General features: G+C 39.1%; 1 protein-coding gene across 2 annotated transcripts in view; it reads right to left on the bottom strand.

Moving 5' to 3' along the window:
* SLC44A5 (solute carrier family 44 member 5) overlaps positions 1-27,299 on the bottom strand; it is a 414,133-nt gene that overhangs the window by 70,238 nt on the left and 316,596 nt on the right. For both annotated transcript variants that reach the window (XM_043878476.1, XM_043878477.1), the window contains one exon: positions 7,841-7,925. In XM_043878476.1, the coding sequence (XP_043734411.1) occupies positions 7,841-7,925 (85 nt within the window). The remainder of the gene's footprint in view (positions 1-7,840; positions 7,926-27,299) is intronic.

The raw sequence follows: 27,299 nt of genomic DNA, 5'->3' as shown, positions 1-27,299 counted from the left end.
GATGCTGAAGCTGAAATTCCAGTACTTTGGCTACCTGATACGAAGAGCTGACTCATTTGAAAAGACCCTGATGCTGGGAAAGACTGAGGGCAGGAGGAGAAGGGGAAAACAGAGGATGAGATGGTTGGATGGCATCACCGACTCAATGGACATGAGTTTGGGTGAACTCTGGGAGTTGGTGATGGACTGGGAGGCCTGCATGCTGCAGTTCATGGGGTCGCAAAGAGTCGGACATGACTGAACCACTGAACTGAACTGATCCTAAGAACTATGCGATCAACAGAGAATGAGGGAAGAATTAGAAATTGAATGTCAAGTTAAACATGGAACATGGATTAAATATGGAACATGGAAAACCAATTTCACTGCAACCCTATCAATGTGCAACCTTAGATATCCAGATGATGTCACTCTAATGGCAGAAAGTGAAGAGAAACTAAAGAGATTCTTGATGAGGGTGAAAGAGGAAAGTAAAAAAAAGCTGTCTTAAAACTCAACATTCAAAAACCAATATCATGGCATCTGGTCCCATCATTTCATGGCCATAGAAGGGAAAATAGTGGAAGCAATTAGAGATTTTATTTTCTTGGGTTCCAAAATCACTGTGGATGGTGACTGCAGCCGTGAAATTAAAAGACACTTGTTCCTTGGAAGGAAAGCTATGACAAACCTAGACGGTGTATTAAAAAGCAGAGATATCACTTTGTCAACAAAAGTCCATATAGTCAAAGTTATGGTTTTTCCAGTAGTCATGTATGGATATAAGAGCTGAACCATAAAGGTTGGACACTTATTGATACTTTTGAATTGTGGTGCTGGAGAAGAATCTTGAGAGTTCCTTGAACTGCAAGGAGATCAAACCAGTCAATCCTAGAGGAAATCAACCCTGAATATTCACTGGAAGGACTGATGCTGAAGCTGAAGCTCCAGTATTTTGGCCACTTGATGCAAAGACCTGACTCATTGGAAAAGACTCTGATGCTGGGAAATATTGAAGGCAAAAGGAGTAGAGGGCTGAAGAGGATGAGATGGTTAAATAACACCACCGACTCAGTGGACATGAATTTGAGCAAACTCTGTGAGACAGTGAAGGACAGAGGAGTCTTCTGTGTGCTGCAGTTCATGGGGTTACAATGTCAACTTAGTGACTGAACAACAACAATATCTATTAATTTGCATTTCTTTTAAAACTGTGATTGAACAGCACTTTCTATTATTATTGGTTATTATATCATGTTATTTTCTTTTTAATACTTTTTCCAACTTCTATACTGAATTGTCCTCTTTTCCTTTTCTGATTTTGTAAAAGTAGTTCATATAATAAAACTATTGACCCATTGTCAGATATATATGTTGAAAAACATTTTTCCTGAATTTCTAATCTTTTAACTTTGTATACCAGTTTGTAGGTTTAAGTGGGTTTACATTGTGTCATAATATACTTTAACATTTTTGTTACGTTTTCTGGCTTTGGTGTCAAGTTTAGAAAAAGTTGTTTTCCCCATTATTCTATAAACCTACTCCTACATTTTCTTCTGTTACTTTTTTGGTTGTATATTTTATATTTAAATTTCCAAGTTTCAGTATTCATTTTGGCATAAGGTATGCAATAAATATCCAGTTTTATTTTATATTTATGAATAGCATTTCAGTTAATTCAGTACCACTTATTTAATAATACATTCTTTTGGTACTAACTTGAAATCCCATCTTATCACATTCAAAATATATATTTTTAAAGGTATTTATTTCTTTCTGGCTAGTTTTATGATAATTCCATACTGTTTTATGACTGAAATGTGATATTTTCAGAAATATTTTCATTAAGTACTAAAAAATCTCATAAACATTTGAAACAACTGTTAATTGTTCAAATTAATACATATTTATATAAGAATTAAAACATTCAGAGGCTTAAAATATGTATACTGAAAAGCATATATGGTTCAGAAACATATATATCAATTACCAAGTGATAACAGTGTTATCAGAAATCAGGACAAACAACATAGTTTTCAACAAATTATTCTAAGATCGATGGCTTTACAACTGAAAAAAAAGGAAGTTTGATTCCTACTTCATTCCATATACAAAAACAAATTACAAGTGTATTAGCAATTAATAACTTCTCATAAACCATAGATCCTGGAGAAATATAACTAAATGTTATTTTCAGGAGGAAGGCAATCATAATCATGAAACAAAATCCAGACTATGAAGAAAATTAATATAGCTGAGTTCAGTTCACTCAGTCGTGTCCAGCTCTTTGCAACCCCAGGGACTACAGCATGCCAGCCCTCCCATCCATCAACAACCCCCAGAGTCCACCCAAACCCATGTCCATTGAGTCCGTGATGCCATCTAACCATCTCATCCTCTGTCGTCCCCTCTCCTCCCGCCCTCAATCTTTCCCAGCATCAGAGTCTTTTCAAACAAGTCAGTTCTTCATACCAGGTGGCCAAGTACTGGAGTTTTAGCTTCAGCATTGGTCCTTCCAATGAACATTCAGGACTGATTTCCTTTAGGATGGACTGGTTGGATCTCCTTGCAATCCAAGGGACTCTCAAGAGTCTTCGCCAACACCACAGTTCAAAAGCATCAATTCTTCAGTACTCACCAGTCCTTGCAGTCCAACTCTCACATCCATACAGGACTACTGGAAAAACCATAGCCTTGACTAGACGGACCTTTGTTGGCAAAGTAATGTCTCGGCTTTTTAATATGCTGTCTAGATTTGTCATAATTTTTCTTGCAAGGAGCAAACGTCTTTTAATTTCAAGACTGTGACACCATCTGCAGTGATTTTGGAGCCCAATAAAATAAAGTATGTCACTGTTTCCATTGTTTCCCCATCTATTTGCCATGAAGTGATGGGACCAGATTCCATGACCTTAGTTTTCTGAATGTTGAGCTTTAAGCCAACTTTTTCACTCTCCTCTTTCACTTTCATCAAGAGGCTCCTTAGTTCTTCTTCACTTTCTGCCATAAGGGTGGTGTCATCTGCGTATCTAAGGTTATTGATATTTCTCCCAACAATCTTCAATCCAACTTCTGCTTCATCGAACCCAGTGTTTCTCATGATGTACTCTGCATATAAGTTAAATAAGCAGGGTAACAACATACAGCCTTGACGATTTGGAACCAGTCTGTTGTTCCATGTCCAGTTCTAATTGTTGCTTCCTGACCTGCATACAGGTTTCTCAAGAGACAGGTCAGGTGGTCTGGTATTCTCATCTCTTTCAGAATTTTCCACAGTTTATTGTGATCCACACAGTCAAAGACTTTGGCATAGTCAATAAAGCAGAAGTAGATGTTTTTCTGGAACTCTCTTGCTTTTTCGATGATCCAGTGGATGTTGGCAATTTGATCTCTGGTTCCTCTGCCTTTTCTAAAACCAGCTTGAACATCTGGAAATTTATGGTTCACGAATTGCTGAAGCCTAGCTTGGAGAATTTTGAGCATTACTTTACTAGCATGTGAGATGAGTGCAATTGTGAGGTAGTTTGAGCATTCTTTGATTTGATTTAGGTCATACCTGAATGGTCTAGTGGTTTTCTCCACTTTCTTCAATTTCAGTCTGAATTTGGCAATAAGGAGTTCATGATCTGAGCCACAGTCAGCTCCTAGTCTTGTTTTTGCTGACTGCATAGAGCTTCTCCATATTTGGCTGCAAAGAATATAATCAATCTGATTTTGGTGTTTACCATCTGGTGATGTCCATGTGTAGAGTCTTCTTTTGTGTTGTTGGAAGAGGGTGGGTGCTATGACCAGTGTGTTCTCTTGGCAGAACTCTATTAGCTTTTGCCCTGCTTCATTCTGTACTCCAAGGCCAAATTTGCCTGTTACTCCAGGTGTTTCTTGACTTCCTACTTTTGCAATCCAGTCCCCTACTAAGGGACATCTTTTTTGTGTGTTAGTTCTAGAAGGTCTTGGAGGTCTTCATAGTGAAAGTGCTGCACTCAATATGTCAGCAAATTTGGAAAATTCAGCAGTGGCTACAGGACTGGAAAGGGTCAATCTTCATTCCAATCCCAAAGAAAGGCAATGCCAAAGAATGCTCAAACTACCTCACAATTGCACTCATCTCACATGCTAGTAAAGTAATGCTCAAAATTCCCCAAGCCAGGCTTCAGCAATATGTGAACTTTAAACTTCCAGATGTTCAAGCTGGTTTTAGAAAAGGCAGAGGAACCAGAGATCAAATTGCCAACATCCACTGGATCATCGAAAAAGCAAGAGAGTTCCAGAAAAACATCTACTTCTGCTTTACTGACTATGCCAAAGTCTTTGACTGTGTGGATCACAATAAACTGTGGGAAATTCTGAAAGAGATGGGAATACCAGACCACCTGACCTGCCTCTTGAGAAACCTGTATGCAGGTCAGGAAGCAACAGTTAGAACTGGACATGGAACAACAGACTGGTTCCAAATCGGAAAGGAGTATGTCAAGGCTGTATGTTGTTACCCTGCTTATTTAACTTATATGCAGAGTACATCATGAGAAACGCTGGGCTGGAAGAAGCACAATCTAGAATCAAGATTGCTGGGAGAAATATCAATAACCTTAGATACGCAGACGACACCACCCTTATGGCAGAAAGTGAAGAAGAACTAAAGAACCTCTTGATGAAAGTGAAAGAGGAGAGTGAAAAAGTTGACTTAAAGCTCAACATTCAGAAAACTAAGGTCATGGCATCCGGTCCCATTACTTCAGGGCAAATAGATGGGGAAATAGTCGCTGACTTTATTTTATTGGGCTCCAAAATCCCTGCAGATGGTGATTGCAGCCATGGAATTAAAAGACGTTTACTCCTTGGAAGGAAAATTATGATCAATCTAGACAGCATATTAAAAAGCAGAGACATTACTTTGTCAACAAAGGTCCATCTAGTCAAGGCTATGGTTTTTCCAGTTGTCATGTATGGAAGTGAGAGTTGGACTATACAGAAAGCTGAGCGCCTAAGAATTGATGCTTTTGAACTGTGGTGTTGGAGAAGACTCTTGAGAGTCTCTTGGAATGCAAGGAGACCTAACCAGTCCATCCTAAAGGAGATCAGTCCTGAGTGTTCATTGGAAGGACTGATGTTGAAGCTGAAACTCCACAACTTTGGCCACCTGATGCGAAGAGCTGACTCATTTGAAAAGACCCTGATGCTGGGAAAGATTGAGGGCAGAAGGAGAAGGGGATGACAGAGGATGAGATGGTTGTATGGCATCACTGACTCAATGGACATGGGTTTGGGTGGACTCTGGGAGTTGGTGATGGACAGGGAGGCCTGGAGTGCTGTGGTTCATGTGTTCTCAAAGAGTCAGACACGACTGAACGACTAAACTGAACTGAACTGAATTCCATCACCTCTACTAACTTTTTCGTAGTGATGCTTTCTAAGGCCCACTTAACCTTGCATTCCAGGATGGGCACTAGGTGAGTGATCACACCATTTTGGCTATCTGGGTCATGAAGATCTTTCTTGTATAGTACTTCTGTGTATTCTTGCCACCTCTTCTTAATATCTTCTGCTTCTGTTAGGTCCATACCATTTCTGTCCTTTATTGTGCCCATCTTTGCATGAAATGTTCCCTTGGTATCTCTAATTTTCTTGAAGAGATCTCTGGTCTTTCCCATTCTATTGTTTTCCTCTATTTCCTTGCATTGATCACCATCACCGAGGAAGGCTTTCTTATCTCTCCTTGCTATTGTTTGGAATTCTGCATTCAAATGGGTATGTCTTTCCTTTTCTCCTTTGCCTTTTGTGTCTTTTCTTTTCTCAGCTATTTGTAAGGCCTCCTCAGACAACCATTTTGCCTTTTTACATTTCTTTTTCTTGAGGATGGTTTTGATCACTGCCTCTTGTACAATGTTTTTATGTACCTCCGTCCATAGTTCTTCAGGCACTCTTTCTATCAGATATAATCCCTTGAATCTATTTGTTACTTTCACTGTATAATCATAAGGGATTTGATTTAAGTAATATCTGAATGGTCTAGTGGTTTTCCCTACTTTCTTCAATTTAATCCTGAATTTGGCAATAAGGAGAAAATCCAGAATCTCTGAAGAAAATTAACATAATCAATTCTTAAAATTATAAATACAGATTTTTAATGGCTCCATTATATTTTATTAAATACAAAGTCCACAATTTACTACCTTCCACATATTATTAGATATCTGCAGAGTTTCCAATATATTGTTATTACAAATAATACTTTAAAGAACATATCTGTGTTACTCTAGGATTGTCTCTGAATGATCTTTAATATACTGAAATTTGTGGTATCCCATTTTTGTTGAAAATAAGTGGGTCATTGGCTTAAGTCCAGGAAACACTGTTACAGAAGCCCTTTAAAGATAGCCTATTTTAAAGAACTAGCGATTTAGAGATCTGTATGATCTTTTTACCACCTGGTGCTTTCTTTGCCCTTCATAGTGTGAAGGTTTTGTTGGCAATGTCTAGAATTTTTTGAGTTACTGAGGCTAAGAATTACCACCCTGACTGAGAATTTAGTTGTCTCTGATAGGCAATGAGGACCTTTGTGGACATCAACTTACTTATCGTAAATTCAACATGACATGAATAAGGATTTAATCATGTCATTCAACCTCACCCAAATTTCTGGTTTCTCTTAATTGTCCATATTTTGTTAACACTTTTCTAAGCTTATTTTTTAAATCTGTTTTATATCTGGGAATAATATGCTCTACAGTTATCATTGGGTGACATGGGAACAAAGAGAAATATTCTGAGTCTTGTTTTTGCTGTTCCTGGTGGTAGAGAGAGCTGTTGTCCCTTTGGTTTTTTCACCCTTTCATTACCAACTTTTATAGAAATTGAATTGGTTATGAAGAACCAGGAGATCGTGTAAAAACTCAGGTATTACTAGAAAAGAAAAGGACCAATGAAACATGTAGATTATCAAGGGTGAACAGATCACCAGCCCAGGTTGGATGCATGAGACAAGTGCTCAGGGCTGGTGCACTGGGATGACCCAGAGGGAAGGGATGGGGAGGGAGGTGGGAGGGGCGTTCAGGATGGGGAACACATGTAAATCCATGGCTGATTCATGTCAATGTATGGCAAAAACCACTACAATATTGTAAAGTAATTAGCCTCCAACTAATAAAAATAAATGAAAAAAAAAATAGCAATAAACTTTAAAAAAAAAAAGCAAAGGACCAATGAAAAGGGAGAATTTTTTTTTCTAAAAATGTGTGTTTCTGTTTTGTTTTTTCTTTATGATGAAGAAATAGAAAACTTACTTTCAGCAATGAAAACTTCTGCTATGATTAACATTAGAAAGGAATTTGATGGAAGATTATTTCCTGTTTGTTTCAGTTTCAGGGTCATTGTCAGTAGCAAGCTAGTTGTCTTGAAGAGCCCACCTGCCACTCATTGAAGACATTCAAGGTGTGCCCCTTACTTTGAAAGGTGGAATGGTTTATCTGTAGACACTGAAAAAAACAATTCTAGCTACTGTACTGTCTAGCTTTTTAGCAGCTACTCAGATCTCAGCCTTCCAATAGCTCATTTCATACAACATTTTAAAATATGACTTCTCATAAAGTTCACTAGTCCAATTTATCTATCACAATTATGTTTTTTACTAATCAGGGTCTTCATGCATTTTAATAAAATTCTGCAGAACGATGACATCTTGTCTAAATCAAATAATATGAAACATCCCACCTGTTTATAAACTGTCTCTGGGGAAAAGAGATTGGAAGCCCTATTTTATGAATTTCAGTCCTCTTACGAAGTCTTAAGTAGGACTAATGCAAAAGTGATTTCTACATTCCAGCTTAGACAGTAAAATCAGACAAAGCAAGGTAGCCATACTCACTCATTGGGGGTGCCCTTCTGGCCACAAAAGTAGCCCTGGCTGTCTGTAGGATAGGCCACTCTTCTGGGGTCACCATTGACCCAAGCTGTAGGAACAAGAAAAGACAAAACAATCAGCAACAGCTGGCTAAAGGCAGTCTGATTTGAGAAATTGGAATGCACCACTGCAACACACTAACCTCTCCCCTCAGTCACAAAAGATTATTGATTTTCTTCAAAGAGTAATTTCTTAATGAAAAGCAAAATAAAATACGGATGAATCAGTCAGAAAGCACATTTCTTACTCTCTCAGGATTCATCTGGGTTGTAGCCAAAGCATGAGGTAACACACTTAGAAAATGAAATTTATTAAAATGTGAATTAGAGGGCACACTACAAATGCTTGGTTGGCAAGAAGTCACTTTTGCTAGGGCTCAAAATGAAATGATTTCATATCAGAGCTAATAAATCTACAGTAAATGTTATGATGTAATTCTTTTAGGTTATACATAAACGAAGACCATTTCAAAATTTCAAGAAATGAAACTATAATGCCCAATTCAAATTGGCTAGTTCTTTATGATCTGTTATGACACTGTAAAGGCAAACAGTAGCAATTTTAGAAGTAACACAAAATAAAAATTCAGTATACATTTTGTCTGATAATATCAAACTGCCTATAAATATCCAGTGTTTTCAAACTTAATGAAATTGAAGACTTGATTCTGTTTTTCTGAAGATGCCAGGTAGGGTCATATAAATTCATCATCCTTATTTTCTAAGAATTAGACACTTGCCAGCTATATTAGAGAACCACAAAAAGTAATCCATGGTAGCTAAATTGGGAGATACTCTAATTCTAACTGAATGCTTATAATTTCTCTAATTCGATTAATGCAATTCTATGTGGCAACCTGAAAGTGAAAGTGTTAGTCATCCAGTCATGTACAACTCTGTGTGACCCCCACGGACTGTAGTCCATCAGGCTCCCCTGTCATGGAATTCTCCAGGCAAGAATATTGGAGTGGGTAGCCATTCCATTCTCTAGGTGATCTTCCAACCCAGGGATCAAACCCAGGTTTCCCACATTGCAGGCAGGTTCTTTACCATCTGAGCCACTTTCTATCTCCCTAGGAACTTCCCTGGGTTGGGAAGATCCCCTGGAGAAGGCAATGGCTACCCACTCCAGTAGTCTTGCCTAGAGAATCCCATGGACAGAGGAGCCTGGCATGCTATCATCCATGAGGTCGCAAAGAGTCAGATACGACTGAGCAACTAACACTTTGACGTGGCACGGGAGTTTGTGGGAGATGGAAACCATGTATATGTATGGCTGAGTTTCTTTGCTGCTCACCTGAAACCATCACAACATTTTTATCAGCTATACTCCCAATATAAAATAAAAAGTTAAAAAAATCCAGTTCCTAAAAATTTGGAAGATGCATTGGTCACCTAACGTTTGCCTCTGCATATGGAAAACCTCTCTCTTTGTCCTTTGCTTCCTTTAACATTTGCCCAGCTATCTCCTTACCCACATTTAATGGATTTGACAGTTCATGTTACAATTCAATCACTCATATATGCACGGCCTGTGTGACTTGGAAAGATAAAAATAAATCAATTCTGAATGAGAATTTTAATACGGAAAGAAATTTTTTCTCAATTTTTATCATCCATCCAAGCCTTTCCTTTTAGTATCCAAGCACCCAGAAAAGTCTCCATTGTCTAATTCTTTCTCCAATGTCATAGAGGCTAAATCAGTTTCATCTTCTAAATAACTTCTTATAAAATCTGACTCATTCAGGCAGTTTTCTCCCATCTTCATTTCCCAGAATAAAGAAAGTGGATTATAAATAAGGCATTTAAATGACAACTAAGTGTTCAATGTACAATGTCTCTAGATACTTTTATTAAATTCTGTTTTTATATCTTAGTTTGTCAGATACCTAAGAGATCTAATTTTACAAACTCTATTTTCTGTAATATATTTCTTTAAACTTTATCCCCAAGTGTTTTAGTCCTTTTTCATATGCTTAATTCAAAATGGGCACGTAAAGAAGCACTTCATCCTCTGTCATCCCCTTCTCCTCCTGCCTTCAAACTTTCCCAGCACCAGGGTCTTTTCCAATGAGTCAGTTCTTCACATCAGGATGAGCTGGTTGGATGGCATCACTGACTCAGTGGACAAGAGTTTGAGCAAGCTCTGGGAGTCGGTGATGGACAGGAAAGCCTGGTGTGCTGCAGTCCATGGGGTGTTAAAGAGTCAGACACAACAGAGCGACTGAACTGAACTGAAAGACGCATTTGGATTGCAACATTTGCTGCTTAACATTTTTATGACCTTAAAAAATCACTGAAATGTTTTAGTCTTGGCTTTTTAATTTGTTACTAAAAATGGTTATAATAATACCCAATCCCAAAGAATGTTGAGAATATGAAAGGAGACAAAGTGGAATGCCTAATGTGGTACTAGGCATACAATGTGGACCTAGTAATGCAAGTTCCTGTCTTAATCTGAGTTTCATGGACACCAAACACTGATGCAGGTAGCTAATTTGCAACATGATTTTAGTCAAGTGAAGGTAAAGAAAGTGAGCCAGCGAAGGCAGCAAAGTCAATAAAGGGCATGTTAATGACTGAGATAATGTCGTGAGTGAGGTGACTTCGTGCTGCCGGGGACCTTCTCAGGAACTGCATAGAAGAACATCAGCCCATGCCGCCATGTCAGTGGGCATGAGAAAACTATCCGCCGTAGCGGCAAGCAAACTTAGAGGGACTGAGGGGTTGAGGGGTTGTGCTAACACCTGAAATAATTTGTTTTCTTTTTTTGTCATCATTAGTCATCCAATTAAAGAAATTATTAAATGACCTCTGTGTGTCCTGTAGTAGAAGCCAATACCAGTTTAGCTTATGTCAGAGTTCTCAACAAACCCATGAAAATGAGAGAATAAGGTCTATAGAAGACTTGGAGATGAGGTGGGACCTGGGAAAGACTGGGGAATGACTAGGATTTGAGAAGGAATCGGGAAGGTGACCAGGAGTAGGGAAGGAATTATAGATTGATGAAACAGTGTCATAATAAGAGGCTTCAATTTATTAAATGCTCACATATATTAAGTATCATGCTAAACGTATTACATCCATTTCAAATTTGAGTCTCACAATAGCCTGTGAAGTGGACATTATTTTCACTTCAGATATTATTTGCAGCTCAGGGTTTTATTTACTTCTTAAGATCACTCAGGTTTTAAGCGGCATAAACAGGGTTTGAACTTAGGAGTGTTGCTCTCTAGGGCTCATGCTTTAAACATTAGATTATAGTCGCTATACTGCTGCCTACTAAACAGTAGATTAGGAAAGAGCTTGTTAACAGTGGGAAACAACAAGATATCAGCATAATGAGGGTCAGCTGTATGTTAGACACATATGGTAGGAAAGGAGATAACACAGGTAATTTTGGAGCCTCTGCCATCTGTACAAAAGAGCTTTGTACTTCGCAGGAGAAAGCATCTGGCTGACAGGTATCTGATGCCCAGGGACGGTGGAGAGAAAGATGAAGATGGAAGTGTCAAGGGAAGAGTTTTCCTTGATTTTGTAGTTTTAAATTACTAAGTGGCTGCTACGCCACTCCATGCAGCCTCTAGCACAGAAGTGTTGCTGCAGATGCTCTTTTTGAGCTAGAACATCAAGATTTTGAGCTGAAAGTTGCAAGGGTCAGTTCAGACAAGTCACCTCAATCAAGGGTATCTCCTCTCTCTCTCTCTTTAAGTCTTTATTGAATTTATTACAATATTGCTTGTTGTATGCTTTGGTGTTTTGGCTGTTAGGCATACAGGATCTTAGCTTGCTGACCAGGGATCAAACCTGCAGCCCCTGCATTGGAAGGCAAAGTCTTATCCATTGGATTACGAGGGAAGTCCCTCTAGTTCTCTTGGTCTTCTTCATTAAGTCCACATCTCTCCACACTTTCACTGGGGGAATATGGTGGGGAACAAAAAGAGAGGGGAAAAGGAAATATTCAGTAGCACTTATTCTGTCCCTTAGTAAAGCAAGGGGCTTTTCACATTTTACTCCCTTTCTTGGAATTTCTCTATTTATGGAAATTCTAGACCTGTGCTTTCCAATATGGATAGTTACTAACCACTTATGTCTACTTCACACACAAATGTGGCTTATCTGAAGCGAGAAATACTATAACTGTGAAATATATCTCAGGTTTTAAAGACAGTATAAAAAAACACAAAATAATGTAAATATCTCATTAATACTATTTATTTTGATTACATTTGAAATTATAATATTTTGTTATGGTTAATTTTAAAAGGTATAATATTATAACTAATTTCATCTGTTTCTTTTTACTCCCTTAAATGTAGCTACTAGGAAATTTAACATTACACATATGACTCGCTTGAGTTTCTCCAGGATAGATCTGTTTTAGAATATTTCCCCACAAACATCAGGGCTTCTCATATAAGGTAATTAATAGTGCCATAGCATCATGCCTATGTGAATCCCTCTCAATCCCATCATATTCAACACATCCTTTTTATAACAAATATTTGACAGTGCTCCTTTTATAAAATCTTGAAATAATATTTATAAAACATTACTTATCTACCACAAATTCTGTTAAAAACAATAAAGTGTACTAACTGTAATGCAAATGATAAATTAAAAGTTAAATTAAAATTAAACAGTATCCATATCAATGTGCAAATGCTCACATGTAACTACTTGTGACCCCATGGACTGCAGCACGCCAGGCCTCCCTGTGCATTACCGACTCCTGGAGTTTACCCAAACTCATGCCCATTGAGTCGGTGATGCCATCCAACCATCTCATCCTCTGTCGTCCACTTCTCCTCCTGCCTTCAATCTTTCCCAGCATCCAGATCTTTTCAAATGAATCAGTTCTTCACATCATGGGCCAAAGGATTGGAGTTTCAGCTTCGACATCAGTCCCTCTAATGAACACTCAGGACTGATGGACTGGTTGGATCTCCTTGCAGTCCAAGGGACTCTCAAGAGTCTTCTCCAACACCACAGTTCAAAAGCATCAAATATTCTGTGCTCAGCTTTCTTTACAGTCCAACTCTCACATCCATACATGACTACTGAAAAGACCATAGCCTTGACTAGATGGACCTTTGTTGACAAAGTAATGTCTTTGCTGTTTAATATGCTGTCTTGGTTGGTCATAATATTTCTTCCAAGGAGCAAACGTCTTTTAATTTCAGGACTGCAGTCACCATCTGCAGTGATTTTGGAGCCAAAAAAAATAAAGTCTACCACTGTTTCCATTTTTTCCCCATCTATTTGCCATGAAGTGATGGGACCAGATGCCATGACCTTAGTTTTCTGAATGTTGAGCTTTAAGCCAACTTTTTCACTCTCCTCTCTCACTTTCATCAATAGGCGCTTTAGTTCTTCTTCACTTTCTGCTATAGGGTAGTGTCATCTGCATATCTGAGGTTATTGATATTTCTCCTGGAAATCTTGATTCCAGCTTGTGCTTCATTCAGCTCAAGGTTTCTCATGATGTACTCTGCATAGAACTTAAATAAGCAGGGTAACAATATACAGCCTTGACATACTCCTTTCCAGATTTGGAACCAGTCTGTTGTTCCATTTCCAGTTCTAACTGTTGCTTCCTGATCTGCATACAGATTTCCCAGGAGGCAGGTCAGGTGGTCTGGTATTCCCATCTCTTTAGGAATTTTCCACAGTTTGTTGTGATCCACAGAGTCCAAGGCTTTGGCACAGTCACCAAAGAAGTAGATGTTTTCTGGAACTCTTGCTTTTTCGATGATCCAACAGATGTTGGCAATTTGATCTCTGGTTCCTCTGCCTTTTCTTTTTTCTTTTTTTTTGGATTTACATTTTCTATTTTATTATTTTTTTTTATTATTATTTTTTTTTTCCAGTGGGTTTTGTCATACATTGATATGAATCAGCCATGGATTTACATGTATTCCCAATCCCGATCCCCTCTCCCACCTCCCTCTCCACCCGATTCCTCTGGGTCTTCCCAGTGCACCAGGCCGGAGCACTTGTCTCATGCATCCCACCTGGGCTGGAGATCTGTTTCACCATAGATAGTATACATGCTGTTCTTTTGAAATATCCCACCCTCACATTCTCCCACAAAGTTCAAAAGTCTGTTCTGTATTTCTGTGTCTCTTTTTCTGTTTTGCATATAGGGTTATCGTTATCACCTTTCTAAATTCCATATATATGTGTTAGTATGCTGTAATGTTCTTTATCTTTCTGGCTTTCTCTGCCTTTTCTAAAACCAGTTTGAACATCTGGAAGTTCATGGTTCATGTACTGTTGAAACCTAGCTTGAAGAATTTTGAGCATTTCTTTGCTAGAGTGTGAGATGAGTGCAATTGTGAGGTAGTTTGATCATTCTTTGGCATTGCCTTTCTTTGGGGTTGAAAGGAAAACTGACCTTTTTGAGTCTTATGGCCACTGCTGAGTTTTCCAAATTTGCTGGCATATTGAGTGCAGCACTTTCACAGCATTATCTTTTAGGATTTGAAATAGTTCAACTGGAATTCTATCACCTCCAGTAACTTTGTTTGAAGGTCATTTGACTTCAACATTCCAGGATGTCTGGCTCTAGGTTAGTGATCACACCATCGTGATTATCTGGGCCATGAAGATCTTTTTTGTACAGTTCTTCTGTGTATTCTTGCCACCTCTTCTTACTATCTTCTGCTTCTGTTAGGTCCATACCATTCCTGTCCTTTAGTGTGCCCATCTTTGCATGAAATGTTCCCTTGGTATCTCTAATTTTCTTGAAGAGATCTCTAGTCTTTCCCATTCTATTTTTTCCTCTATTTCTTTTCAATGATCACTGAGGAAGGCTTTCTTATTTCTTCTTTCTATTCTTTGGAATTCAGCATTCAAACGGGTATATCTTTCCTTTTCACCTTTGCCTTTTGCTCCTCTTCTTTTCATATCTGTTTGCAAGGCCTCCTCAGACAACCATTTTGCCTTTTTGCATTTCTTTTTCTTGGGGATGGTCTTGATCACTGCCTCCTGTACAATGTCACAAACCTCTGTCCATAGTTCTTCAGGCACTCTGTATATCAGATCTAAAACCTTGAATCTATTTGTCACTTCCACTGTACAATCGTAAGGGATTTGATTTAGGTCACACCTGACTGGTCTAATAGTTTTCCCTACTTTCTTCAGTTTAAGTCTGAATTTGGCTATAAGGAGTTCATGATAATGAACCACAGTCAGCTCCCGGTCTTGTTTTTGCTGACTGTATAGAACTTTTCCATCTGTGGCTGCATAGAATATAATCAACCTGGTTTTGGTATTGACCATCTGGTGACGTCCATGTGTAGAGTCTTCTCTTGTGTTGTTGGAAAAGGGTGTTTGCTATGGCCAGTGAGTTCTCTTGACAAAGCTCTATTAGCCTTTGCCCTGCTTCATTCTGTACTCCAAGGCCAAATTTGCCTGTTACTCCAGGTTTCTTCCTACCTTTGCATTCCAATCCCCTATAATGAAAAGGGCATCTTTTTTGGGAGTTAGGTCTAAAAGATTTTGTAGGTCTTCATAGAACCATTCAACTTCAGCTTCTTTAACATTACTGGTTGGGTCATAGACTTGGATTATTATGATATTGAATGGTTTGCCTTGGAAACAAACAAAGATCATTCTGTTGTTTTTGAAATTGCATCCAAGAACTGCATTTCAGACTTTTTTGTTGACTATGATGACTACTCCATTTCTTTTAAGGGATTCTTACCCAAAGTAGTAGATACAATGGTCATCTGAGTTAAATTCACCCATTCCAGTCCATTTTAGTTTGCTGATTCCTAAAATGTCAACCTTCACTCTTGCCATCTCCTGTCTGACCACTTCCCATTTGCCTCAATTCATGGACCTAACATTCCAGGTTCCTATGCAATATTGCTCTTTACAGCATTGGACCTTGCTTCTATCACCAGTCACATCCAAATTGGGTGTTGTTTTTGTTTTGGCTCTCTCTCTTCATTCTTTCTGGAGTTATTTCTCTGCTGATCTCCAGTAGCATATTGGGCACCTAACAACCTGGGGAGTTCATCTTTCAGTGTCTTATCTTTTTGCCTTCTCATACTATTCATGGGGTTCTCAAGGCAAGAATACTGAAGTGGTTTGCCATTCCCTTCTCCAGTGGACCACATTTTGTCAGACCTCTCCACCATGACCCGACCGTCTTGGGTGGCCCCACACGGTATGGCTCATAGTTTCATTGAGTTAGACAAGGCTGTGGTCCATGTGGTCAGATTGTTTAGTTTTCTGTGATTGTGGTTTTCAGGCTGTAGGCCCTCTAATGGAGAAGGATAAGAGGCTTTTGGAAGCTTCCTGATGGGAGAGACTTACTGAGGGGGAAACTGGGTCTTGTTCTGATGCGCAGGGCCATGGTCAGTAAAACTTAAGTCCAATTTTCTGTTGATGGGTGGAGCTGTGTTCCCTCCCTGCTATGTAAGATTGGAATGGACATTGAATTCCAATGTAAGATTGGAAACCATAAAACTCCTAGAAGAAAACAGGCTGAATAGTCTTTGACAAAAAATGTAACAAGACTCTGGATCTGTCTCCTAAAGCAAAAAAATAAAATAAATAAATGGGACCTAATTAAACTGAAAGCCTTTGCACAGCAAAGGAAACCATGAACAAAATCAAAACACAACCTATTGAACTGGAGAAAATATTTGCAAATGATATGGCAAAGAAGGGGTTAATGACCAAATTCTATAAATAGCTCCCATAACTTAACATTTAAAAACCCAACAACTTGATTAAGAAATAGGCAGAAGACCTGGATAATCTCATTTTCTCTTTTAAATTAAATTTTATAGGCGAGTAGTTGTTTTACAAGGAGAAAGAAATGGCAACCCACTCCAGTACTCATGCCTGGAAAATCCCAGGACAGAGGAGCCTGCTGGGCTGCCGTCTGTGGGGTCGCACAGAGTCGGACGCGACTGAAGCGACTTAGCAGCAGCAGCAGTTGTTTTACAATGTTGTGTTAGTTTTCTGCTGTACAGAAAAGTCAATCAGCTACATGTATACACATACCCCTTCATTTACTTTTATTCAGCTGATCACATATATCAGTTCAGTTCAGTTTAGTTTCTCAGTCATGTCCAACTCTTTGTGATCTCATGGACTGCAGCACACCAGGCTTCCCTGTCCATCACCAACTCCCAAACTTTGCTCAAACTCATGTCCATTGAGCCGGTAATGCCATCCAACCATCTCATCCTCTGTTGTCCCCTTCTCCTCCTGCCTTCAGTCTTTACTAGCATCAGGGTCTTTTCAAATGAGTCAGTTCTTTGAATCAGGTGGCCAAAGTGTTGGAGTTTCAGCTTCAGCATCAGTCCTTCCAATGAACACCCAGGACTGATTTCCTTTAGGATTGACTAGTTTTATCTTCTAGATATAGATATCTTCTAGAGAGAAGACTCTCAAGAGTCTTCTCTAACACCACAGTTCAAAAGCATCAATTCTCCAGTACTTACCTTTCTTTATAGTCCAATTCTCACATCCATACATGACTACTGGAAAAACCATAGCTTTGACTAGATGGACCTTTGTAGCAAAGTAATGTCTCTGCTTTTTATTATGCTGTCGTGGTTGGTTATAGCTTTTCTTCCAAGGAGCAAGTGTCTTGTAATTTCATGGCTGCAGATCACCATGAACAGTGGCTTTCAAATATGTCTATAAATTATTTGACATTTTTCTTTCAGATAGTGGTGCTTAATGTCTTATCCCTTGAGTGTGGACTAAACTTAGTGACTGCTTCTAGTGAATAGAATGTGACAGAATAACATTTGGTGACTTCCAAGAATAGGTCATGAAAGGCAATGCAGCTTTTTCTTTGCTCTCCCTCTCTCCTTTAGATCAGTAGCTCTACGGGAAGCCATATGACATGACATGAGGACACTCAGACAGTCCTACAGATAAAGCCCACATTATTGTCAGCAGTCAGTGAGAACTGAAGCTTCCTGCTAACATTCATGCAAGGAACCATCTAGAAGGCTAATCCCTGACCACGGTCAAGCCTTCAGCTGATTGTGACTTTGGCTTACATCTTGACTGCTAATTCATGAAGAACTTGGAGCCAGAGCTACCCAACTTTAAGCTATTTCCAATTTCTGACCATAGAAACTGTGAGATAAGAAATGTTTATTTGAGGGATTTTCTGGTGACTGAGTGGCTAACAATCTGCTTGCCAATGCAAGAAACATGGGTTTTGATCCCTGGTCTGGGAAGATTCCACATGCCACAGGGCAACTGAGCCCCATGCATCCAACTACTGAGCCTGTGCTCTAGAGCCAGAGCTCCACAACAGAAGAAGCCACCCCAAAGAGAAGCCTGCACACCACACCTTGAAAGTTGCCCCCACTTGCTGTAAGTAGAGAAAGCTTGTGCAGCCACAAAGATCCAACACAGCTTAAAAGAAATAAAATTTAAAAAAATTGTTTTTAATTTAAAGAATGTTTATTTTACCTTGCCAAGTTTGGGAGTAATTTCCTATGCAGCAATAGATAATTAACTCCCATATAGCTTTTAAAGTCTTTTATATACTTAAAGGAAGCAGTTAAATCTTTCTCTCCTTCCACCTAAATATTCACAATACTTAAATTTTATTTTCTATTTGATTTGTTTTGTCATGTTTTAAACTCACAGCTACAACAGCTAGGATTTAATTATTTTTTGTTGCTTCATTATATGATTTAATACGTGGAGGCTGCAACTTGATTTACAATATTCCTTAGGGCCTATCTAACCAATCATACAATATCTGATACCTATTTACCTTACTTCTTTTTAAAGAGTTAACACAAAAAGCTTTATCTTAAAGTAACAGTCTAGAATACCGTCAAACTCCCATTCATTCATCCATACTGAATTGTCAGTCATCAAATTCCTATCAACTATCATTCATTCATTCATTTGGCCTTACTATGTGATAGGCACATAAAGACTCTGAAAATATAGAGATGAATACATGCATACTTAGTATAACACTAATTAATAATTAGCACATTCTCCCTAAGGAAACTATATATCACCCTGTTTGGCCAGTGAAGAGGGTAAATGGTTTCTGAAGAATGATCATGGATTTGCTTAAGCTTAACCAAGTCATGGCCTTAATTTTAGCTACTGTTAAAGTTGTAGTCTCTTCACTAGAATAAATCAAAGCAGCTTCTGTCAGCTTGGATGCTGCAACTGACCTATTAATCACAAAAGCTTTCACAAAAGCTTTCCCAGTAAGTATAAAACACCAGGAGCATTTGCTTTCACCTGGTAGGGATAGTGCTGCATCCTCAGTGTCTCCCCTCAAAGTTATATGACCCCCTAGCTCTTTGTCACAGTTTAGTCTGCAGGGTTTGAATAATATCTTACTTCACAGGATACCACACAAATCCCTTACACTGAAGCATCATGCTCATAAGATCTGGAGAGTACTGGATGGCATGCAATCCAGATGTCTTACAGAGACATATGTGTGCTAATGGAAGGGAGATAAATCTCATGAGTGTTGGTCATCCACTCCTGACAAATTTGTCACATAAGTATTGCTTTCAGTGAAGAACTGAGGGTCAGGTAGTGATATCTCCTCCAAAGTAAACAATAAGCTGCTGTACCTTGCACTGTCTGTTATTTAAAAAGAGGCACAGCATTTAATGGTTGCCCCAAGAAATAAAGTGCTTTTGAGATAATCTAGGTTACTGTACTAGCAGGTCTGCCACTAGGTCTGTATGGCAGAGAGGACTCAATGGTACTTAAAATATCCGTCAGAGAGCAGGATGTTATATGTCAACTGTGGCAAATGCCTATTAAAGGATCACAGAGGTTCCTATGACTTTGGAGAAAATTCATATCCTTTTAGCAAATAACTGTTTTTCTTCTGAGAGGTTGCTTCTGAACCTTGAATAATCACCTAATGACATGAGAAACCCATCAGGGAACTGAGTGTTATCTGATCCATCAAGCCTAAAGTTGGCTGTGCCCAATAGCACTCTGTTACTGAGTAGAAGTGCTATATCCATATAATGCTGGAGAAGGTCATGAAGACACAAGGGAGTTACATAAGAAAATTGCTCAGTATGATATTGTGTTGACTCCTGAGGCATAGTTTCAACACATACCCATGGCTCATGGAAAGGTCCCTATGATTATTTAACTAAAGAAAAAAATCAAATCATATTTATAGATGGTTATGGAGGATCTGTTGGCACTGATCAGGAGGCATTTTTCTGATTATCTACTTTGACTGAAAGAAGACATGAACTGAATCACTTATCTATTCACAGACAGAGGCCAATGGTTTGACCACGTTATCACAAACTGGAAAAGAAAAAATATTGGACAACCAATGGCAAGAAAGCTCAAGAAATATTAGAAGTATTGACCTCCAAATGCACTCGGAATATGAAGATACTTAGGTCTCATGTGGCTGCTTAGACCCCTCTATAGAGACAGTTTATAATAACCAGATGGAAAAGTACTTGTTCAATGATGTTTGTGAAAAAGTAATCATGACAAAAGGAATGAAGACTGTATGTGGATTTTGGATAACACAGACTTTTATTTACACTGACCTGGATCAGAGCAATGCTTATGTGACAAATTTGTCAGGAGTGGATGACCAACACTCAGCTCAATCAACCAGAATAGCCAGCCTTATGGAACAAAATACCCTACAGAAGACCCAGTTAATACGCCACCTAGGAAGCAATATCTTTCAAGGTTGGGCTGCTGTTTTCTAGAATATAGAAGAATCCTAGCAACAAATAGATGTTATACTCACATGAGAGAATTACAGCAAGTTCAGTAAAGAAATATTTACAAAGGTATGAGCAGAGTCAAGGAAAAGAAGAAGAGCTGGTTCAGAACCCAGAGGCTAGCTACAATAGAATCGTTGTTACCTCTAGACCTGAAAGGGCAAAGGAGGAAGGAGTTCCCCAAATCCAGAGAGAGAAGCCAAATGGAAAGAGTTGACTAACTAACTGGACTTGGGCCTTACATAGAGAGGTGAAGCTCACCTGTGGTGACCTACCAGCAAGAGAGTCAGAGGAATAAGTTCTATTAAGCCATTTCTCTTACACTCCTGTCTACTGGTGTTTTTGTTTGTTTTATATTGATTTTTTGGCTGAGCTGTGTTGCATGTGGGATCTTAGTTCCCCTAATCAAGGATCAAACCTGCATCCCCTGCACTGGAAGTGAAGAATCTTAGCCACTGGACCACCAGAGAAGTCTGTCCAATCTACTGTTGATACCTGAACCCTGCCCAGGGCAAACCAAGTTGGGAGTCAGTGGACAAGACAGCCTGTTGATGCCATCATGAATGCCAGCTTCTCAGGGGACAGAACAGGGTAAAGAGGCAGATAGAGAAGAAATCAAGGGGAACAGGAAAAATGCCCTGTCTATATTCTGAACAAATGACCAGCCTACTCATGGGCGAAACTTTAGATATATTCAGCAAGACATTCAGGATTCCATTGAAAACAAACAAAAAACTACCAGAGATACAATGTTTTCAGACCTTTTGTCAGAATTTACTGCCACATAGGACAGCAAAAGAAAAGAACAGAAAGACACATATTCTAAATTTCAGAGTCTCTAAAATGGAAGGGATGAGAGAAAGAAAGAAGTAAAAGATGGGGAAAAGCATATATTTAAAGCATATTTGTGACTAATAACAATATATAGAATTGAAGGAAAATAGAAAAACCACCAAATAACCAAGAGATAAAATTAGACTTTTCACAACATCTTTTTCTTTTTTAAAATATTTATTTATTTTTGGCTACTGCGGGTCTTCATGGCTGCTTGAGGGCTTTCTCCAGTTTTACAGAGTGGGGGCTACTCTCTAGATGCAGCGTGCAGGCTTCTCATTGTTGCGGTGCCCAGGCTCTAGGGCACACGGGCTTCAGTAGTTGTGGCTCATGGGCTCTAGAGGACAGGATCAATAGTTGCGGCACATGGGCTTAGTTGCTCCATGGTACGTGGGATCCTCCAGGATCAGGGATCAAACCCATGTGTCCTGCTTCGGCAGGAGGCTTCTTCACCACCGAGCCACCAAGGAAGCCCCTCTTTGTCGTTTTTCTGTATTAGCAGGTCTGACTCTATGCTTGCTATTAATACATTAATATGCTTCTCTTTCTAGTTAAATAGATGTTAGTCTACTACTATGTACAAGGTTTTGATTCACACTAAAGTAGTTGGAAACAGTGAAAACAGAAAAATCTATTCATTCTTTTCTTTATTCACTCTACAAATGTTTTCTGGGTGTCTGCTACCTGGCAGCAGTATGCTAGATGCTGAGTATATAAAGGTCCCTGCTCTCTCAGGTCCTACAGCCTACCGGGGGCAATAGATCTTAATGCCTTACTCACACAAACATGACATTTCAATTCTGACAAGCACTAGAAAGGAGCAATACATAGTACAAAGAGAGCGATTCATAGGGGCAGATGACTGAATGAGGGAAGTCAGGGATGATGTCCCTGTGAAGTAATACAGAACCAGGGATCTGAAAAATGAACAGAGGTACAAAGAGACTTCAGGAGATGGACACAGGGACAAAGGCCCTGTGAGGGGAGGGGCAAGATGGGAACTGGGAATGGAAAGAAGACCAGTGTGGGCTGGAACATGGTCCAAGATAGGGATGGAGAGGCAGTATCTTAGGTTATTCTACATAATGAACTACAAGGAGATTGTTTCAGCATAACAAGATTGTCAATGCCAGACGTGCAACCCACAGGAGAGGCTCTGTTCAAGTGGGTCCTTCTCTTCCTATTTTCCTTGAAAAACGCACAGTCACCGCACATTCAGTACCTCTCATCTTGGTGTTTACCAGCTTAATTATGGTTCTATAACAGGAAGCCACTGCTTTATGTCAAGGAAGAGTTTTTCACTGCTCCTAAAAACTGATGCAATTTATTTTATCTGAAAATGCTATGTGTAATCTTCATCATTAATATCTACTAGTAAATACAGTTTTTGGAGAGATCTATGAAATCCTTTGAGGTCTTCCTAGACAAGAAAAAAAAAAGCCCAAAGAATGAGATACTGTCTGACATAATTTTATTTACTCTATAGTACACACATTGACTGAAAGAAAAAAAACCAAATCTGTACTAATAGGTGTGGATTATTATAAAGAATATGCTCATCTCTCTAGTGGGTACATAATAGAGGCTAATTTTGCAAATGATCAGTGAATGTAAACAATGACACTGCAGCAAAGTGAATATACACTCGGTCTCATGGAACAAGACTGCAGCTCTCAGATTTTTCATAATTATAGCTGAAAAATAATACCTGCTTTTTACTTTATTCCTCTTACACTCTCTGTTTTAAGCCCAACTCTGTGGAATTAGATGAGGGAGGGGAAGGAGTGAAAGAAAGCATTTAGGAGAGTATCATGGGGTTCTGGTCTGGCCTCTCCCTCAGTAACCCTTTTTACTTAAAGAATCCTCAATCATCTTTGTTAAATAAAATGCAGTATCGCATGGTGACTAACAGCACAGGCTCCAGAATTAAGCTGGATTATAGTGGTGAATAAAATCAAATGACAAAGTCACATAGCAATCAATAAAAATCAGGAAAAACCATCTCTCCCCCTTAATTTTCTTGCCATTTTTAAAAAAAAACTTTTAATCTTCCATTGGAGTATAGCTGATTAACAGCGTTGTGATAGTTTCAGGTGGATAGCAAACGGACTCAGCCATATATATATATATGAATGTATATGTGTATATACACACATATACATATACACACAAATGTATCCAATTTCCACCAGACTTCCCTTCCATCCAGGCTGCCACATAACATTTAGAAATAAATTTTAAAAAACCCTTTAAGTGTAGCTGATGTATACATCTTTCTCTGTGTTGGGAGCGGGGAGAGAGAGAAAGAGAAGAAGGGGAATTATTTGTGAACTACTCCTATTTGGGTAATTCATAGCAGGGTAGCAAAGACTGGTAAGAGATGGGTGAAAACTTTATTCAGGCAAATTACCCTTTCACTCATGATCAAGGCAAGGTATCTTACTAAGTTTCAGGAACAAGTATTATTATCTAATATTTTCTCTTATCTCCAAACATTTGCCAAGCATGTTCTGCTGTGCTCTGGGGCTGAGTCAGAAGTTGCAGTCATTGCAAAGCCCTCTGTCAAGGAGAAAATGTGATTAGACCAACTGCCTGCACTGACACTTAAAAATTAACTGCAAATCTGTTTGGGGCAGCTCAGGCATTCCCTCAACACTTGCTGGTTGGGAATTTTGGCTTTCGAATCATTATTTTGTATCCCTTAAAGGTACATTTTAACTGTTTTAATATGTGAGGAACAGGCCTGCCAAATTGTGCTTATGGCTTTTTAACACAAGCAATTTACAAATGCAATGAAGCGGGTAATAGGACACATGATACCGAGTTTGAAAATCTGTGTTGATGACACTGCTGCGGGAGGAACATTTTTGGAAGCAGCCCTGTCTCCAGTTGCCTGGATAAGAAAAATGTTGTTTCTCATTTCATAGGTGGCCTCTTCCACCCAATAGTGAGTTTAGGGTCATGTCCTTGAGCATAAATCAGTCTCTCTCATGCTAACAATATTCCACTTGAGATCTTCTGGGACCCGTGCACTCAACAAAATATAACAAGCAGGAAAAATCTCACACAACATCAAAAAAACTCTGTTCGAGTAACAGTCAAAACTAAGTGCGTTCCTTTTAAAATGAAGACTTCCAAAGTAATGTATAGGTATATAGTTTTATCTGTAAACATCTATATATTTATCAAGGATGCAAAAGGACATTTAATACTGGTTCTGGTTATTTACAAAAACAATAAATTCTTCATTAAGAAAAGTTTACTAGAACAATTTTAAAGATAATCGAACTGGAATTATTTAACTTTCTTACCTTTTTCGGGGGAAAAAGTAATTTTGCTAAAGCAATGTTTCCAAGCTGTGTCCTGACAGGCAGGCTTAATTTAGTTCCAAAGTAGAGTAAAGGTACAGTGTGACTTCCTGTCATATTCACTTTTCATCACCAATGTTCACTTACAATGAATAATAGGATCACACCAGCAATCTTACAAACTATAAAGGGATGACTCTGTAGCATAAGCTTTATAATTATATTTGCTTATTTCTTTATTAGTAAGAGAGATTGCCCATGGCTTCTCTGCATAGACAGAAGCAAAAAGTCACCTTGGAATTATTTTATTTGTCAAAAGTTCACCTGAGGGACCTCTCAGTTATGAAAATATGGTTTCTTCCACCCTCATATCCCTTGGGAAAAGAAGGCTAATTAGCTTTAAGAAAGGGAAGGGACAAGAACTAAATTTTTCTCCTTGAGATTTCACTTTAGGACAGAATAAATCAACCCTGAATCATATCTATAGGCCAAAAGGAATACAAATACCCCAAAGGGGGACTTTCCATGAAGGCAGAGACAGGGCTGGTGTCCTAGACTTGACAGAAGGGTCTAAGAGTAGGGACTGAATTCTCAGGAGAATGGCTGACCACGGCATAACAAGTGAAAAACTATAGTCTTGGGTCCTAACATAGGAAACCACTATGAGTGGAAGGATCCAGATAAGCAATTCACTAAGAAATTATATCAAATGGCACCAACCAAAACATCAGAACACCAGTCAACTATAAGATTTCTCTCTCCAACAAGAAAATGGAAAGAAGACTGACCTCTCCTTGGCATTTCAGGGTAGTCCAGGTCAGAGTAGAGAATAAAATGCTGGATTTCATTAAGAAATGAATGGAAAAGTAGACATGTGACTGTACTGTTACCCTAAGACAATAAACATCTCTTTAATACTAGAAATGATAGGATCAAGTTTGACCGTGCATGCATGCTTAATCACTAAATTGTGTCCAACTCATTGGGACCCAATGGACTGTAGCCCACCGGGCTCCTCTCTCCATGGGATTTCCCAGGCAAGAATAGTGGAGAGGATTGCCATTTCCTTCTCCACAGGATCTTCCCACCCAGGGATCGAACCCACATCTCTTGCATTAGCAGGTGGGTTCTTCACCACTGAGCCACCAGGGAAGTCCACATTTGATTATTAATTCAGCTATTTTGTTTATTCTCCACCTCATCCCATGAGGGTTTCCCAGATGGCTCACTGGTAGAATCCACCTGCCAAAGCAGGAGATGTGGGGGATGCGGGTTCGAGCCCTGGGTCAGGGAGATTGCCAGGAGGAGGAAATGGCAACCCACTCCAGTATTCTTGCCAGAAAAATCCCATGAACAGAGGAGCCTGGAGGACTACAGTTCATGGGCTTGCAAAGAGTCAGACACAACTGAGCAACTGAACATGAAAACTCTCCCTTGGAGGATTTAAGACTGTATTATGTAAACCTCCTTCTCTCTACCCTTGGTACTTTCAGTCCTGCCGTTCCCAGTCAATCCACGATGGCTTCCTTTAATCTTTTGCACGGATCTATAAATTATCTACACATCAAAGCCCTTTACTGTTGTATTTTGGCTTGGTTCATTCTCTATTAGAGAATAAATCCCTAACTTCACTAAATTCAATGGGCAGGAATGAAGACTCCACCTCTTGATGAAAGGAGTGGCAAAGAGTTTGCAACCACGTGTTAAAACTACGCAAAATTTTTACATTCCCTCCACAATCAAATACACTTTCACTCTCCCAGGATCCCCAGAAACCTCATCCAGTTACAATATCAGGCTCAGACTCAAGGTCTGAATATCATCACCTAAGTCAGGTCCAAGGGTAGATGAGGCTCTTCAGGACTGGTTCATCTCTTAGGGATGGTCTCCTCAGCTAGATCATTGAATTCATTAGGTGTATTTCCTTCTTTCCATACCACCATTGGCAACAGTGTTGCCAAACTTTAACCACCACATAGCAAAGTTCCTTTTCCTCCTGTTTCCAATTACATGTCCTCATTTGCCATCAAACTTTCATCAACAACCTCAACATTCACTAGGTTTCTGAACACCACCTGTTCTCCAAAATGAATGCCCACATTTTAGACTTTGTTAAGCCAGCATCCCACTTCTGGGTATCAGATTTTGTTTTATCTATTTTTGCACCCTCAAGCCCACTTGCTTAACACAACAATTTTATATTGCTCAGGATTTTAGGAGTTGGGAATTTGGGGAAGGCTCAGCTGAGCCCCTTGGAGGTCTCTCACGCAGTCAAATGTTAAGTGAGCTTCAATCATCTGAAAAGCCTGCAGGCTGACAGTAAACACGATCTAACCGTAGGAGCTCACCCAGCCTAGTGACTAGGACACCTCTATATGTCATCTCCATGTTGCCTTGGTTTCTTACAGGATAGTGACAGAGCCTAGGCTTGTTCACATTGATTTACTTTCCTGTCTTCTAACTAATAGGAATAATTAATTATTCCTGAGGAAGATTAAAAAAGAAAACCAAAAACAAGCTTTGAACACTAACTATAAGTGCTTCC

Source organism: Cervus elaphus, chromosome 20, assembly GCF_910594005.1.
Source record: "Cervus elaphus chromosome 20, mCerEla1.1, whole genome shotgun sequence".
NCBI lineage: Eukaryota > Metazoa > Chordata > Mammalia > Artiodactyla > Cervidae > Cervus > Cervus elaphus.
This window is presented reverse-complemented; position numbering and strand designations above follow the sequence as displayed.